General features: G+C 36.3%; 1 protein-coding gene across 4 annotated transcripts in view; it reads left to right on the forward strand.

Moving 5' to 3' along the window:
- LOC121410705 (RNA-binding protein 10-like) overlaps nt 1-18,894 on the forward strand; it is a 34,193-nt gene that overhangs the window by 5,681 nt on the left and 9,618 nt on the right. Inside the window, exons 2-12 of one of the 4 annotated variants that reach the window (XM_041602953.1) lie at nt 10,199-10,377; nt 11,244-11,320; nt 12,427-12,501; nt 12,790-12,859; nt 13,831-13,904; nt 15,703-15,783; nt 16,035-16,095; nt 16,742-16,783; nt 17,080-17,304; nt 18,167-18,222; nt 18,552-18,690. In XM_041602953.1, coding sequence (XP_041458887.1) covers nt 10,199-10,377; nt 11,244-11,320; nt 12,427-12,501; nt 12,790-12,859; nt 13,831-13,904; nt 15,703-15,783; nt 16,035-16,095; nt 16,742-16,783; nt 17,080-17,304; nt 18,167-18,222; nt 18,552-18,690 — 1,079 coding nt within the window. Of the gene's footprint in view, nt 1-10,198; nt 10,378-11,243; nt 11,321-12,426; nt 12,502-12,789; nt 12,860-13,830; nt 13,905-15,702; nt 15,784-16,034; nt 16,096-16,741; nt 16,784-17,079; nt 17,305-18,166; nt 18,223-18,551; nt 18,691-18,894 lie in introns of those variants that run through there. The other 3 variants (XM_041602954.1, XM_041602955.1, XM_041602956.1) reach the window with 3 other exon arrangements.

An 18,894-nucleotide genomic window follows, 5' to 3' on the forward strand; every position in this document is an offset into this window, starting at 1 on the left:
CCCACTTCCATTAATTGTGGATTCGGGCTAAATCCCACCCCGCCAGTTTAGGCGGCCGAGCTACGGAGAATTACGATGAAGAGCAGCGGACCGTTCATCGGTTGTTCGCTTCTTGCGACCAGAGAGAAAAAGGTGAAAAACTTGAACAAAATCGTGCAAATGCACCAAATTTTATCCTTGTGATGAGAAAATGGAGGTAATGGAATACAACAAAGTCCATCTTCTGCGATAAAAGTGGTACTTTGAGGAGAAATGATCACAAAATCAAGTCAGTTATTGAGCGGGGCCGAGCCGAGCACCGACACAGTTAATACACGCTCGCCTATGGGAATCGCGAGCTGTCGAAAAACGCCTAAAATTACACTTTTTTTTTATTTCAGCGAAAAAAAGTAATAGAAAGTGAAGAACATTACCATCAGACCATATCTCTAAAAAATCTTTACAAGAAATTTCGAAATGACGGAAAAATAGACGCAAACTTGTGGAAAAAAAATCTCGTACTGGGTGGGACAACTCGGCCCGCGGTCCGAGATGTCCCGTGGTCCGAGTTGTCCCGTCCCCGCACTCGGCAGCATGTAACCCAGGGATCTTATGTGTAAACCGTACTCACCTGACAAGCGTGAAGCGAAGTATGGTCAAAATAATTCTCCGAATAGGCTAGTTAAAACAGAAATCAAGCACTTACCACGATTATACCTATTATATGGATGATGGTCTAACGAGTGGTAGTTTTTCTGACATCTGGGCACAGACTGGAACCTCAAAAAACGAAAAGTTCTCTCCTAGGCCCTACCCCGGTACCCTGGCCCCCGTTACGATCGGCCATTTTGTTACAATTAGGCCTAATAAAAAAATGGCCGATCAAGACGGGGGTAGAAGGAGAGAACTTTTCGTATTTTGAGGTTGCAGTCTGTGCCCAGATGTCAGAAAAACTGCCACTCGTTAGACCATCATCCATATAACAGGTATAATGATTTCTGTTTTAACTATTTATTCGGAGAATTATTTTGACCATACTTCACGCTTGTCAGGTGGGTATGCCTTTACACGTGGGGTCGGACCATCGACCACGGGACATCTCGGACCGTGGGCCGAGTTGTCCCACCCATTACGATATTTTTTTTCACAAGTTTGCGTCTATTTTTCCGTCATTTCGAAATTTCTTGTAAAGATTTTCTAGAGATATGGTCTGATGGTAATGTTCTTCACTTTCTATTACTTTTTTTTCGCTTAAATAAAAAAAGTTCCAGGTCAAAAAATAAAAAAAGTTCCAGGTCACATTATCAAGGTCAAGGGTCATGTAAGGTCAATGAACTTTGGCCACATTGGGGTTTTTGTTGAATTACCATCATATCTCATTAAGTGTATTGGTATATTTCATAAGACATGGAAATAAGAGTAACCCAGTATCACTGAACATCTTGTGCGAGTTATAGTAGTTTTCAAAGTCAGCACTACTGCTATATTGAATCACGTGATGCAGGTGCAGAGGTATTCCACTTGTTTTTATTGTAGAGACTACTCTTTCTCAAGAAAAAAGAAATGATAAATAAATCATTTAAAGGGATGCTCTGGGATGAAAATATTTATATATAAATAATGTAGACATAGTAACATTCACATATCAAAGTGCTTATTTCATAAAAATCTGATAACAAATAGCGGGGTTATTGAATTCAACCTTTTAAAAAATTAATCTTATTTCACATAATAAAATACAAAGAACAAGTGAGGATGGATATGACATAATGTATGAGGTTGCTGATTGAATACATTTAGAAACGCCAGACCTGTTTCACCAGAAAAATACAAATCATTCTTTAAAATGCAGCGATAATATTGTTATTCCTTATCCGATTTTATCAAATTTTTATTGTTTTCTTTGCTCAAATCATATCATCAGCCTCGAGTACCCCATTGTCACTTATATATAACTCATTAATATTGCCACAATTTGGTCCAGTTGTTCAAAGTATCAAGTAAATACAATATATTTCATTAATTGCAGAAGCTTGTCTTAAGAGTCATTGAGAAGGTGATCATACCTGCAACTTGCATAATTAATGTAAATATATACCAAAAGTCAACAATTTTCTATCTGGTACACCTTAAATGATTTCATCCATACATGATACAAGGAACTAGAAAATGTAGATTGGAAAACGACACTAGGGAAACTTAGTGTTAGATACAAAGTTCAGTTTTCTAGAATGGGTGAAACAAAAACAACATCACTCCAAAGGAACTGCAAAAATTATTTGATAAAAACAAAACCCTCTTCATATAGTTGCTATTTGCAATATCGTATTGACGACTCTTCTCCTGTTTTTAAAACCCAGACAAGAATGACTTGTTACCCCCCCCCCCTCATGTACCTGTCATTTCTTTGTATTTTCCCTCTTTTTCTTTGTTTTTTTCTATTGATCGATGTTTCAGTGTTGAGTATTGTATTTTTTATTCCAGTAATAGAATATAAATTTAATTGAAATGAGAGTGATGAACATAAGGAGAAAGGGAGACAATGATAAGATAAGAATGGAGATAAAATATGATTTGAAAATATTACAATTTACAGAATATAACATATATATTTCTATTTATTCAAAGTTCATAATTCATTTTTATTCAGGTTTGCATTTTGAATTCAAACAAGTTAATTAAGTGATGCATTTTGGAACAATACTAAATTAAATACATTTTACTTGAATAAACAATAATTGGTAAAAATGCAAAACATAAAACTTATTTAATTTATTATTCTTTCCTCCTGTAAAAATTAAAATAAATAAAATGGACATAAGTTCTAGTGGCGAATCGAGGGAGGGGGCACATTCACCCCCCTTAAATAGTACTCAAAAGGCAACTTAGAACCTTTTTTTTCTTTGCTTGTCAAAAATTCCTAGACAAAATGCCCCCCGGCCCTGTAAGGAAATTTTGGATCCGCCCCTGATTATATTTCAAATGGGAATAAGACTGAGTGGCCTAAAACTTGATTAAAAAAATATTCTAAGCTGTAGGGCAAGGCTTCAGTCTCTTAGCTCACGACTGTACAAGTACGTCCACTTCCATTGGCAATTCTGGCTGAATTGTATCCCGGCAGCCTGACATCCACCCTTGAGACCAAGAAATGAAATTAAAGAAAGTAAATCAGGGAAAAACAAGGAATGGAAAGGGGCATAATGAATTACATCATTTTATTTTAAATCCTGTAAAAAATACAAATAATTAATAATTTAATTAAAAATCAAGCCCCCAAATAAAACATTTTTTTATTGATGGCTAGCCTCAGCCCGGCATGCCCACACAGATACACCTAGAACATTTTCACATTTCGGGGGCAAGAGTGAAAATGCTCCGAGCCCCCATCCACATATTTTTTTGTTCGACTCAAACATCCACACCAAAGTCAAAGAAATTAAAGCATATTGATTATTGCAACTTAAAACTCAACTCTACACCACGGAAATTCAATATAAAAAATAAAATGTAAAAAAAAATAGGCCTAAAAATAATAAATTTAAAGTGAGAAATTAAGCCCCCCCCCCAAAAAAAAAACATTTTTTTATTGATGGCTAGCCTCAGCCCGGCATGCCCACACAGCTACACCCCGAATACTTTTTCGCATTTTGAGGGCAGGAGTGAAATCGCCCCGAGCCCCCACCCACGTAAAAGTATTTTTTGTTCGACTCAAACATCCACACCACAGTCAAAGTCAAAGAAATTAATGCATATTGATTATTGCAACATAAAACTCAACTCTACACCACGGAAATTCAATATAAAAAATAAAATGTAAAAAAAAATAGGCCTAAAAATAATAAATTTAAAGTGAAAAATTAAGCCCCCCCCCCCAAAAAAAAAAAAACATTTTTTTTATTGATGGCTAGCCTCAGCCCGGCATGCCCACACAGCTACACCCCGAATATATATTTTTTCGCATTCGGGGGCAAGAGTGAAATCGCCCAAAGCCCCCACCCACGTAAAAATATTTTTGAGCGACTCAAACATCCACACCAGTCACACTCAGTCAAAGAAATTGAAGCATATTATATCATTACAATCTTAGAGCTCGAAACCAGAGAAAATCAATATAGAAAAAAATTGAAAAATACATATCTACAAAAAAAAAGGCAGAGCCTATACGACACTGCCAAGCTTCAAACTCTAGTTCACTCTCTCTCACTCAGTCAAGCTCAGCTCTTTGACTGTGCACGCCCACTTCCATTGTGGATTTGGGCTGAATCCCACCCCGCCAGTTTAGGTGGCCGAGCTACGGAGAATTACGATGAAGAGCAGCGGACCGTTCATCGGTTGTTCGCTTCTTGCGACCAGAGAGAAACAGATGAAAATCTTGAACAAAATCGTGCAAATACACCAAATGTTATCCTTGTGATGAGAAAATGGAGGTAATGGAATACAACAAAGGCCATCTTGTACGATAAAAGTAGTACTTTGAGGAGAAATTATCACAAAATCAAGTCAGTTATTGAGCGGGGCCGAGCCGAGCACCGACACAGTTATTACACGCGCGCTTATGGGAATCGCGAGCTGTCGAAAAAATGCCTAAAATTACACTTTTTTTATTTAAGCGAAAAAAAAGTAATAGAAAGTGAAGAACATTACCATCAGACCATATCTCTAGAAAATCTTTACAAGAAATTTCGAAATGACAGAAAAATAGACGCAAACTTGTGAAAAAAAAATCTCGTATTGGGTGGGACAACTCGGCCCACGGTCCGAGATGTCCCATGGTCCGAGTTGTCCCTGATTCGCTTTCGTAGCGGGCGGGAGTTCCCTGGGTTAGGCAGCATGTAGATCTATGGTAGGATGGGGGGTCGGGTGTCCGGACACTATATATTTTTGAAGCCTCCTTTTTTTTCTTTGGATGACACTAAAAACACGTATTCAATCGTTGTAATTATCTTCTATTTTGTTCTCTATAATCACGAAGCCCTGTAATAATAATAATAATGGTATTTATTTCGAGCAAACAGATACAAAATGATTTACAAAGTACTGGATAAAATGATTAAAATACAAAACATTATTACAATAGCAGAAATTCTGAATTGAAGTAACAATGTTTACACAATAGGTGGCCTGTAACAAATTTCAAATATGTATTACAATTAACTATTAAGAAGTATAGGTAGAATAAGCACTTACAAAAGAGAAATAAATTGAGAGGGGAAAACAAACGAATGATCGTGAAAGAAAGTCGGGAGAAAAATAATATGAGAGGGGGGAGATGAAACAAGATGGAGTGTATGAGAAAGTGTGAGAGAGCGGGTGAATCAAATAAATAAGAAAAAAAGGGTAGTCAGAGCTATACAAGGTATAAGAAGATAAAGCGAAGGAGGCAGACAATTGCGAATAGAAAACATAATTCTCACAACTGGTAATACAATATACATGTCCATTTGATGGGTTAACTCGTACTGAAATGGATTGTTTTTTTTTTTAAATGAAGGTCCAATTTATGGGTGAGTTAGTGAGTACATTAAAAGGATCGAGCATTGTTGGAAGTATGTATATATTATTAACTGTCCAGGGGGTCTAAAGTAATTAAAATAGTTGTAAACATTGACTTTTATATTTAACATGTTCAGTTAATAAAATGCAAACAAATGACATAAATATAAATACAATTTAGCAGAATCTTAGGATTCAAAAGGAGGAGGTGGCTCAATCGAGGACAATACAGACATTGTGTATTATAGTCAACGGACCCCTCTGTATTACTATTCAGTTCATTTTATTTTCATTCAGAATTGACACAAGGAAAGGAATTGGACTTGATCTATATCGTTCAGTGCGACATTTCAATTGTGTCAACATATTACTACTGTTATTCCGCAAATTCCATCTAGTCTCCCCTCTTTTCTTAGGGAGCCAGTGACGGAAAGTGTCGGACTTCAAGAGGGATTCGCCAAATTTGAGACAGGTTTCATTACGTCTTATCTCTAAGGTCTCGAGGTTGGTTTGCTGGAGTGCGCTTTCGTATGATTGATAAGAATATCCTAGGATCAATTTAAGTACTCTCTTCTGGACTCTTTCAATGGCAGAAGTGTGTGATTTTGTTAGGCTAGGATGCCAAACGGGTACGCCATATTCTAGTAGCGGGCGGATGTATCCTTTGTAGATCAGGACAAGATCTTTGATTGGTAGTTTGAATGGTATCAACGATCTAAGGATGTACATTCGTCTATTGGCTTTGCGAATCATATTGTTCACTTGGGCATCCCACTTCAGGTCTGACTGAATGAGGATACCTAGGATTTTCATCAGAGATACCTCAATCAACGTTTGGTTATCTAGAGACATTTGCACTGGGACATGATCATATTTTCCAAAGTCTACCAGCATAACAAAGCATTTCCCTGGATTGAGTTTCATACTATTTCTCGTGCACCAGTTTGATAGTGAATTCAAGGTAGACTGAACTTCACTGGCCGCACCCCGCTTTCTCGATTCTGCTAGTGTCATGTCATCTACATATTTCCAGTACCTTAGGCTGCTGTCTGAGAAGGCATCATTTGAAAGCACAAGAAACAATATGGGGCCAAGTTTTGTGCCCTGTGGCACGCCCGCCTTCAGTGTTGTCTCGTCAGACAGGTGACCACGGTATCGGGTGCGTTGGGTGCGCCCAGTGAGAAAGTCGGTTATCCACTGCACAATATGTTTCTTAGGGTTCATTGCTATCAATTTACTGATAAGATTCGTGTGATCTACCCTATCGAATGCTTTCGAGAAGTCCGTAGTTACAATTGTGGAGGTTATCTTTTCACGCTTGTCTGCATTGGACACAAGGAAGTTAACAAGATCAACTAAATAGTGTGTGGTTGATCGACTTTTCCTAACATTTTGAACTAAAAATTGATGAAACTTCGCGTGTAAACTTTTCCAAATGACTTTCTAAAACTGATCGTCCGGACACACAACTGGGTATACTACTTACTAGACAGCTGGCAGCCTTCTGTTTCGAGGAGTTTTTTAACATTTTCTTTTTTTTTTATTTCTCCTCGTACACAGACGGCTCGCTATCGTGCAGCCACCATTAGGGGACTTGCGATGTAAAATCCCCCCCGTCGGGGCTCTTCAATTTTTGTCTTTAATGACTAAAAATTTTGAAAATTAATGGATCCAAAATGCAAATTAATATTCCCTCTTGGCATTAATTGCCAAAAACCGGAGAAAAATCATTGCTAATGCAGTTTCGCACCGGCCGATTACCAGCACACCTAATCACCAATACTTGTTCCCAAATGTCATGACAAGTCTCTCAGTCACATTTCGATGTCAATATATCCACCACTTTTCAAAATGTGATCAGGAATGGCTGTCAGGCTGTATTTCGGCTTCGATCTCAACATCTTTGATCGACACGGGGCGCCGTAGACATCGCTTGGATTCGCCGTGCACCATAATGTTGATATGAACTGAAGTTAGCAACCAAATCATGCGAACATGTGGCGAACAAACTGCCAGCATGCCGCATGTGAATCTATGTTCGCATAATTTGGTTGCTAACTTCAGTTCATATCAACATTACGGTGCACGGCGAATCCTAAACCAGGGAGCGGGTGGGTGGGAGCTCCCTGGGTTAGGTGAATCCAAGCGATCTGCGAAGCGATGTCTATGACGTGTAGAGCAACAACGTTGTGATCGAAGCCGAAATACAGCCATTCACGATCACAATATTTTGAAAAGTGGATATATTGACATCGAAATGTGACTGAGAGACTTATCATGACATTCGGGGAACAAATATTGGTGATGAGGTATGCTGGTAACCGGCCGGTGCGAAACTGCATTAGCGCCGAAAAATCAAGTTAAAAGGAACAAAAACAGTGACTTACCTCGGCTGTCGCGCATATTCACTTCCCCGTTTTATCCAATCTTAGTTACATAAACATATGGCCATTGAGTCCCCTGTACAGATCGCGCTAGAACTTCAGTCTCTGTATTTGGTGAGTGAAGCCAACGGAGTTCAGCTGAACAACCAACATAACAGAGACCGAAGCTTTTGGTCTAGAACGGTACCTGTTCTGTCCATCGTCAGTCGCCTTGGCATGCAGTGATGCACGCAACACGTACCCGGTATGATGTCCGCCCATAGGCTGCCTTACACTTAGTATCAATTCAGCGGAGCGCGCCATTGTCATTGAAAGGCCTTCTGAAGTTCTGGTCGAGCAATCTTGTGAGCACACATGTTTATGCTAGCATTGCTTTGGCCTTTGCTCACTCTCCAAAATCTCTGTGATATAAAATCCTATAAAAAATGGGATCATTGAAAAATTATAACTTGGCCAAGTTATACAAATACTTCAGGACAGTAGATAGGTCTAGCACTGTCTAGTTCTCAATAGGCTTAGACCAAAAAAAAAGCTTCAGTCGTTCCGCTGAACTGCGTTGGCTCACTGACCAATAAAATTATTCTAAGAGTTTGGGAAAATATTCCACTGATTCGTGGAATATTTTTAAAACACTTAGAATATTTCTGGTATTTTCTGAGCCATCGATATATAAATATTTAAATAATTTATGCCGTTTGACCTGGACTGATCGCATGCGATGTTTTGAAATCGGCCATGAATAATAGTACTGGCCCAAAATCACCAATTTTAAGGATAACCGGACGATGGACACGGAGTGAAATATGGGTTAAGAGTAAGAAATTCAGCTATTTTTCTTTTTTGTTTGACCCTTTTTTTTTCTATAATTTGACAATAAAAATTTCCATCCCACCTTTCACAGTGACAAATTGTGTACAATGGATAGCAGAGCGTGAACTTTAGCGGTTGTATATTTTTGCTTATTACATGATGTTATCCAGCCACTGCCGAGAGCCAATTTATGAATGAAAATATAGTAAGCCTGCGCAGTGCAAGCCTTCCATTTCCCCACACAGTATTTCACCAAAACAAGTGTGCAATCCTCTATCACCTCGACCTAGAATTTCACTTTCCTATATAAATTATGAAATGTATTCTCGGAGGATCTATTTTCTCACTGATACCGCACAGGTAAGCGAATTTTAGCGTCTATATGGCATCGTGTTCGTTGGAATTTGTATAGTCTATCGCAAAGTGCACAAAGTCAATTGGCTTCCGGGTTTCGGAGCGTCACGTGAATATGCATGAAATTGCAGAGTTTTGATAATTTTCGATTGATACCAGAGCAATTCGATCACGAACCAAGACCATTTCCCACGTACACAACGTGACCGGATATCGTTATCGCTATCGATACTTCCGCACGCAGTCCGAAGAATTATTTTTGGGACCGCATGGTCATGACGTGATCTGCGCGATTGACCAATCAGCGGTCTCTGAATCGCTGTGCGGAGATCGTGGCTCCACTCACCATTTACAGAGACCAAAGTTCTAATTCAATCTGTACAGAGACTCAATGGCTAGCCTAGAGGACTCTGATGATATCTTTTTGATTTTGGTATTGTCATTACAACATCCCTAAGCCCAGACTAGCTTGGACTTGGAGGCTCCTGGAGAGTAAAAATCAGTCTACTATACGTAGGCTTACTCTCCACGAAGCCTGAGACGGCATGCCATTGCTCTATTTGCACCTAGTATTTTGGAGACAACAATGTTGCTCCAAACTACTTGTTTTCTTTAAGGTTTCAAGCCCAAACTTCTGTAAATGGGCTAAAATATATTATTTAAGATTTTGGCACTAAATAGACATATTATGGAATAAAATGTATCACAAATTATAGAAAATATTATAAGTAGATAGGCGTTAACTTATAGGCTATTATTGTCGCCATCTTGCCGTCTTTGTTATCGTAGCCAAAGATACTAGACGCGTATAGAGGGCGACAATATCATGAGCAGTGCCAACTTAGATTTTTAAAAATACTTGCGTCGACCGATAAATATCATAAAGTTATTATTATGCTAGAAAATAGAGAATTTTGATGACAAACAGATTAGGATGAGCCAGGTTCTTTGATCGCCGTCAGCACTGCTACAACTGAGCATACGAATGTGTCAGCCAAACCACTGGCGCGTACGTCCACATGCTCAGTTGTAGCCGACGGTGATCAAGCATTTCTTTTTTGCGGGCGCTCTTGAGACATTTTCGAATTCGCCCACCGCCCCTCTGATGACAAAAATTATGAAAAAGTTAATGCAGATGGTGTGACTTGTTTTGTCTTGCATCCCCTTTTGCCAACCAGAGCCAGAGATGTTATAAGCAGAGCATCAGGTCAAATTCCTGCAGTTCCAGGGACAATTGATCAGCAGTCACTCCTCACAGCAGCAGGGGCATGGGGAGTAGAGAATGCAATATATGCCTCAGCAGCTGCAGCAGAAGCTAGCATGATAGAGAGAAGAGACCCTGGAATTTACAATGAAGGTAATCTACCTCCCTTCTGACCTTTGATAAACCCACATCAAAAGTAAACATAGGTATAATGTGCTGATAATCACTTTTTTATAAGACCATATTACAGGACGTATTATGGTATCACGCTTGGTGTCAGTGTTTAACTTTTCCTTGTAAACGCGATAACTTTAGTTTAACTTAACCTGGGCTCATATGATTTGGTGTGTATGATGATAGCTAGCATGGATCCCAGGAAGCCTATTGATTTTTAAGGTCCAAAAGTCGAGATCACAGTGACATGTTTTCATTTCTGAAGTCCTCATAAACGCAATAACTATAATTTAACTTAACCTAGGCTCATATAAGTATGATACTAGCATGGATCCCAGGAAGCCTATTCTCATGAAATTTGGCACACACATTGGTTTCGGGGTAAAGATGTCCTATATTCATATTTTCGTGTGTTGAAAATCAAGTTGCCATGGTATTAACATTATATGCTCCAAATTAGGTAAAAAATCTTGCGGTTGGTACTACTCCATCAGTTTTCAACCAATGCTTATGAAATTTGGCTTACGCATTGACATTGGTCCTAAGGTGAGGATGTGCAGGGCATGTTTTTCCCATGTGTTGGAAATCGTGTTGCCATGGTACCAACACATGGTAAAAAAAATAGGCAAAAATCTTGCATTCGGAATTACTTCATCTGTTTTTAACCAATACTCATGATAATTAGCTCACACATTGGTCTTGGGGTAATACTAGGCAAGACATATTTTATTCTATGTGTTGGAAACTGTTGCAGTGTATAGTGGGGGTATTAATCACCTTCAGTGATAGTTCTAGTTTAAATTTGTTGGCATGGTTCTCCATTAAGTTTGTGTATTTTTTCATAGTTCCAGGTGACTACAGTGAGGACAAGAAAGGTCGGAAAAGGGATAGACGAAGAGATAGAAGGAGAGATCGAGATGAGGTATTGACAGATAATGGCCCTTGTTTTTTCCTTAAAAGGGCTTATGGTTGTGCTATAAATAGTCCATACCCTTTGAATGATCGGCCCACAAAGTGAATCTTAATATACCAGTGGAAGAAATGTTAAAGTTATAGAATTTGATTTCAGCAAACTTATTAGAAATATCCTTGGGTAATCTTTGTGGAAATCGGGAATAAACCTTAAAATCATAGTGGCTTAGGGCAGAATCTCACGCAAATGAGGTACTTTCTTACTTCACCTACCAGGATGATCACATACCCCAGAGAACAGTTAAAGGACAAGTCCACCCCAACAAAAACTTACTTTGAATAAAAAGGGAAAAATTCAACAAGCATAATACTGAAAATTTCATCAAATTCGGATGTAAAATAAGAAAGTTATGACATTTCAAAGTTTCGCTTATTTTAACAAAATAGTTATATGAACGAGCCAGTTACATCCAAATTAGAGAGTCGATGATGTCACTCACTCACTATTTCTTTTGTTTTTTATTGTTTGAATTATGAAATATTTCTATTTTCTCGTCATTGTCATATGAATTGAAGTTTCATTCCTCCTTGAACACGTGGAATTCCATTATTTTAACATTTTGTGCTTCAGGCAAGGAGGTCCTAATTGTCAAATTCGTAAAAATTGATATATTGTATAATTAAAACAATGAAAAACAAAAGAAATAGTGAGTGAGTGACATCATCCACTCTCTCATTTGGATGTAACTGGCTCGTTCATATAAATATTTTTTAAAAAATAAGCGAAAGTTTGAAATGTCATAACTTTCTTATTTTACATCTGATTTTGATGAAATTTTCAGCATTGTGCTTGTCTGATTTTTCTCTATTGATTCAAATCAATATTTTTCTGAGGTGGACTTGACCTTTAATTATATTGTTTTTTCTCTTGTGATATGATGGCTTGAGTGAAGTTGTGTTTAACTAAGAATATTCAATTACAGATAATTACTAATGCGTTGTTTCTCAAATAAGAGATGAGTTTGTGATGTCATTTTCCCATTGAATGATTCTATATGCAGCTTTGATAGCAGTCAGTGTTCTGACGTGAAATATTTGTTTCTTTTACGTTTACAGCGAAAGCCACCAGCGGATAGGCCATGTAGAACCATCCTCATCAAGCATCTACCTGCTGAAGTTGATGAGATATATGTAAGTAGCTTTATCAACATGTTTTCTTTCAGAAATACAGACAAATATAACAGAATGTGGAATTTGCATTATAAATATGACAATGATAAGTTGGGTTTCTTTTTTTATTACAAGCTCTTTATGTTAATTTTAGTTAAGTTAGAATGGTAAGCAGTTTCTAATTGCAAATTTACAAAGTTATCATGTTGGGAAAAAACATAAAGAAATTATGAAAATGTTTGTTTTCATTTTTAATACCACAGTTAATATGATGTAAAATTTGTACTTCCCTCTTTCTTTATCGTTTAGTTGCGAGGGATACTTCAACTTTTTGGTGCCCCAATCCAAGACGTTAGACTGGTCAAGCACAAAGATTCAGGTGAGACATACAGGTACCATACCATTTCATGAGAAATGGTTGGCCAAAGTCATGGAGTTAAAGGTTCAAAAGCGAGACAGTGCACTGGTCATTGGCTCTGATTATAGGCGTGTTTCATTTTGGCTATTGCAATGCCAAACAAGGAACAATTTTTGTTTGGGTTTTTTCAAAGACTTCTGAAACAAATACACTGATGAAGGAATCCCTTTGTACACATTTTCATTTTCTGCTCATCTTGGCATCAAATATCTGTATTAATCCGCTTTTTATTCACAGGGGTTCTGAGAGGAGTACAGGTAAGTCTTAAAATGAAAGCTTTTGTGAGTTTGCTAAATAGAATTAATGTATCTTATATCCTAGTGATTAGCTATTGGTGCATTAAACTTCATGAGATCTTGTTATCATGTTACTTGCAATGGTATATTTATGTATAAGTTGAAGAAATTAATGTCATCAAAAGAATTTGCATTGGCTAATATGAAAATTAGGTAGGAAGATCATTTGTTATCACTGCAAGGTTATTTGTTTTATTATTTTGAATAGAAAGCTGAAGTTGTCTTTCTATCTGTTAAAAAAATTGTATATTTTGAGTAATTTACTATGTTAAAATTAAGATTAAATTTGTTTACATTATTACAGTAAACTGATTACATAACTATTCATTATTTGTGAATAAATTTCTTCATCAGTGTTGTTTCAGTAAAAATTATTATTTTGCCAACTCACCATTTGATCTCTTTCAATTGAAATATAACAAGATATGAATGCAAATTTAAGAAAGGTGGCGTTGATGAAAAGATAAACCAACTTGCGATGACCAGAAGTGCCTGTCCTGCATACAATACACTCAATAAGAAAGAGGGAAAGAGTGCTAAAGAAGTCAGTGAGTTGTGTGAATGCCTATCGACAAACACTCCTAACACTTTCCCTCTGGGTCCATTTGCTGGCCTCTCCTATATTACCCTTTCTAGGTGCATCAAGAGGCTTCGCTTTTGTGGAGTTCCAATTCCTTCCGGATGCCCAGCGATGGATGGAGGAAAACCAGGTTTTGTTATGATCGTGCCAGTCACGATGTATTCTTCTCCCTGCGCTCCTTTAGTAGAGCTGTTGCTGCTTTTGAAGGCAGTCCGCAAAACAAGGGTTGCTGAGTATTGCTAGAGAAATGCTGAATATGGCCCTTAGATTGTCCAGCTATATTAATGATAGGAGAGGTTTAAGGATTTGAAGATTTAGGATATAATTTAGAAAGATGTGGGTTCCTGTTATCATGCATTTAAGAATAACAACAAAACCACAAGTGAGATTCAAAACATTATGCTATTACATGAAAAACATGGAAAATGCTTAGATCATGAACTTATTTCTTTTAAACAAGAAAAGCTTTAATCTGGTCCTTTTACCTTTGAGAGGAGGGATGTGGATAAGAATTCTTCATATCAAATCCGAATATGCAATTAAGAAGCAATCACAAAATTTATTTCAGAAGAAATAGTGCATACAAGCATGCAACTTTCATATTTCAAGCAGAAAAAGAACCTTATTAATGGATAAACAAACAGTTGGCTTGACTGCATTTACACTACATGCACATGAGAACAAAGCCTACAGAGAACTGCCACAGAGTGTATCAAAGGGATAAATGAGGTAGGATATCAATAATGGGAGGGAAGGGGATAGATCCTAGAAATGAAGAGAGAGAGAGATTCCAAGATGGGCAAATGATTACAAGATATAACAGATAGTATCAGAATAGTAACCATGGTTTCCACCCGAGTATCAAATTCAAATCCACAGAACTGAAATCAATTTTTGTGACAGAAAAACCACCAAATATGAATATCTGATCAAAATGGTAAAAGGTCAATTGCTATGCTGCTATATTCATTTCAGATGTACCCAAGAAGTTGTAAACCTACAATGCCTGATTATTGCATGAAAGAAATTATCATTTTGTAATCATTTGCCTATGAAGTGTTCAAAGAAGATTTTCTTTTTATGGAAGATGAGATTTCCCCTCATGATATTGCCTAGATTGTTTGCTGCTAAGCCAAACCTCTTTGAAGATTTTTGTTTTCTTTACTAAAAAAGTACCATGTATTTCATTTTACTTTGCCATCCTTGCTATAATTCATCAGACAGGTCAAAGAATCGTGATGTATTGTTTGAATTATTTGGTTTGTACAAAGAGGTTTGACTTGTTTTTCTTTTTGGCCCCTGTTATTTTGAGAACATTGACTTGATTTATGTAGTCTGTAATCAAGTATGTTCTCCTAGGAGGATTTTTTGAAAGGTTTTTAGAATGGCTGGTTTCAACTGAGATTCATATTAGTCTGGAGACTGATCATACATGTCTTTTTAATGTGTTTTCATTATTCAACTATGTTTATTTAATTAACCTGGAAGTCAACATTTTGAGGAGACCTAAATAAAAATTCTACAACCCTACCACTCCCCCCCCCCCCCTAAAAAAAGACAACAATTGATGAAAGTCAAAAAAATAATAAAATATCAAGATGCAGGTTTCCAGTATAAACTTGTATTTGTCCAATATCTTCCCCCAAGAATGTGATTTATTCATTCCCATGCAAATTACCTGTCATTATAGATTGATAACCAAATTATTATTATTTTTTTTTGCTCTTGCTGAAGTGCTTGATAGATAGAGATTTTAATTTATGGAAGAAATCTGATATTTTTTTCCCAAAATGAAAATAAAGACTGCATGATCAGGAAACAGGCTTCTCATCTCTTTGGATTCACAGTCATTTCTTCAGGAGAATGATAGTGTTGTACCATGTACTTATTTTGTGTTTGTTTCTTCCGTGTGTGTGTTATTCTGGCAGGGTACTTTGGTGATAGGAAGTGGACGTGCTTCACTCACATACAGCAAGAGCAGAGGGGATGAAGACTGGTTCTGCTCACAGGTAAAAGCTTTATTCAGATATAAAATGAAAAATAAAATGTATTGTGGTTGCATCAAGATGCTATAATCTACAAAGAAAATTTAGAATAGAACAGATGGATATACTACAATACAAACATTTATTTTTGTAACAAAAAAAATATTATGGATTCTAACATGTAGATCACTGTCTCTTTTACCAGGCCAGTAGTTGATTATTTTTATATTTAAAGAAAACTGTAAATTGTCAATACTAACTTGTTTTTAATGTAGTGTGGTACCCAAAATTTCAAGAGGAGAGCAAACTGCTTCAAGTGTGGAATAGAGAAGAATGGTAAGCATCTTTTATGAGTTTAATGCTTCACTTTGAACTGTCTTATGACTATATGCTCACATTAGGTGTATAAGTTAGTAGTAGCTCTTAATCAATATGGCTGGTTGTTAGCTAATTAAACCATGTTTAATAGAACCAGGTAAATTAGTTCCATCTTTTAACAAATATATTGAAGAATATAAACAGTATAAAGGATAAATTTTGATTAATTTGTGTATAGTAAACATTACAACCAAAGCTTTGGTCATTGTATCCAAAATTTTCAGCATTGTGCCAAAATGAGAGCTATTTCTGTACAAAGTGAAATAGGCTTATTTGGCATAATGTCGATTAACTTCCTGTGCAATGGGAGAGTTATCAGGCATCTAAAACCAGAAAAAAAAATTATCAAAATTTATGATAAGACCCCAAAAACATTTGTATGCACACATATTTTCAGTCCTGTTATTCCCAAGCTTGCTTTTTATATATGAAATGTAGAGTTCTTTTAAAAATTCCTCCACATTTAAAGGAGAAGTTCGGTTTTCGAAGAACAGGATGAGAGAAAGAAATATTATTCAAGCGATAGGAAAACTAATAATTTTTTTAAAAATTTTGTATATAATCACATTTTTTATCATGTCATATGCCCACATTTATATTACAGAGTCAGAGCGATACAGCCAAATCAGTGCAAAACCTACAAGAAGTAAGTAGATACTAAAAACAATTCATTCAAAAGATTTTAAAAGAGTGCAAATGATCAATACTATACATGTATAATGAGCATGATCTGATAGATAAAAGTGTCATTATCAGTAATTATGCTCGTAATGAATAATGTCATGTCATGTGTATATAATCTGGCAACAAACATTATTGATTTGTTCATTTTTATAGTTATAATGTGACAAAGCAATGTTAGTATAGAATTAATATAGTTGCTTTTTTGATGAAAGGATAAATAAATGGACTATTTATCACAATTACTATCTCCCAATACAGTTTTACTGTTGATGGGTTTGGATTCCTTGACGACTGAAGAAAAGATCCAAAGAGAACTCCATGACATCACAGCTATAGATATGAATGTTCAACTCATACGTGATCCTACAACCAACACATCAAGAGGTCTCTGCTATGTTGCTTTATCAGCAGTAGAATACTCCAGTCACTTACTAGAGATTCTCAACAATATGCATCCACCCTTTATATTAGATGGCAAACAGAGTAAGTTGTGATTTATTTTAGATGGGTATGACGAAGATCAGTGTTAATTGGATCTTACTATGGAAATTCTCTTCATGTAGTTTTATAGAATTTAAGTATAAATTCTTAAAAGCAATTACACATCTTTGATAATAATGTTAAAATGTTCAGAATTTTTCCATTAGGATGGGAGTGCTGTATAAAAAAAACTCTTTGAGGGTGTAATGAGTAATTTCTGATAAGAAATTGCTCAATGGAAACAGAATGTGTTCCTTCCCTATATCCAAACGTAAATTTCAAAATTACCGCCTAAATATACTCTATATGTATTTTTAGGCAGGAATTACATGTGTGAATTGGCCTTTTGTACGGTATATGTTTTAAGAATAGTCTCTGGATCTATGGTAATTTTTTTTTTCAATTCTCAATGGGTAGTTGTAGCCTAATGAAAGATTGGATTAACAATGATTAAAAATATCCCATATGTGTTGCATTCAATAAAATATCCATGTGAGACATTGTTTTATGTTCCACTCACATTACCTGGTGATTTAAGAAAATGAGTCAAATGATCATGTATCAGCGCACACAGTCTACATAATTCGCTTGTCATTTCCACAGGCAGCTCCCATCGTAAAATGTGCAAAAATCTCATGGTCACAAGTCTGAATGTTCATATTTTACATGGTTTATTTTTCCTGAAATGTAGGATCTGACATCAATGTAGTCATTCTCATTCTAACAAAGAAATTATTTAAATATTTAAAACCCCATATCTCCCACTACTGACCAATAATTGAAATTAAGAGGGACTGTTTTGCAACCTTGCAATATGCATAGGAATTTTTATTAATGTGTAATCTATTTCCTTGATATTTACCAGTTTCAGTACACTTCTGCAAAGAAGGGACAGATGAAGAATACTCTACATGGACTGAGGTAAGAAAATACAACATATCAATTTGATTCACCAATTAAACTCTTACTGCATCATTGCGTTTTTTAACACACATGCCTGCAATATCATCCTTTTGCAACAGCCAAAATCACATATTGTATTGGTGAATTGGGATATTTTTCTAATCTTAAACCAGTGAGGAAGAAACATGGAAGTGTAGAGCAGTGCTTCTAGGCTTACTGTTTTACAAAGTGCAGTTAGCAATCTTTGGATAGGTATTCATGTAAATCAAACACATCGCTCAAGTTCTGTCATGTAGATTTTTATGCAAAATTTTCATGCGATGAAATGTTTTTTTCTTTGCATGCAGGCTGAAGCAGGAGCATCATATGAACAGTACTACCAGCAGCAAGCAACAGAGGCTGCAGCAGCAGGAGTATATGATCAAAGTTATGCAAGTTATGCAGCAATATCAGCTGCTCATTCTTCCAAAGAATTATCAGCTGCAGGTAAGCCTTCCTGTAAATACCTTTGTATACTTGTTTAATAGATATTTAGTATGAATATTATATAACAGTACAGTTTAGTATTGCAACATATATATGTTTATATTTTTTTTGGGGGGGGTGCTACAGAACACTGTTTTAATAGGATATATTTATCTGAATTAAACTTTAACACCTAATATCACCAACAAGTCATTTATTCAGAAG

This window comes from Lytechinus variegatus, chromosome 3, assembly GCF_018143015.1.
Source record: "Lytechinus variegatus isolate NC3 chromosome 3, Lvar_3.0, whole genome shotgun sequence".
Taxonomy (NCBI): domain Eukaryota; kingdom Metazoa; phylum Echinodermata; class Echinoidea; order Temnopleuroida; family Toxopneustidae; genus Lytechinus; species Lytechinus variegatus.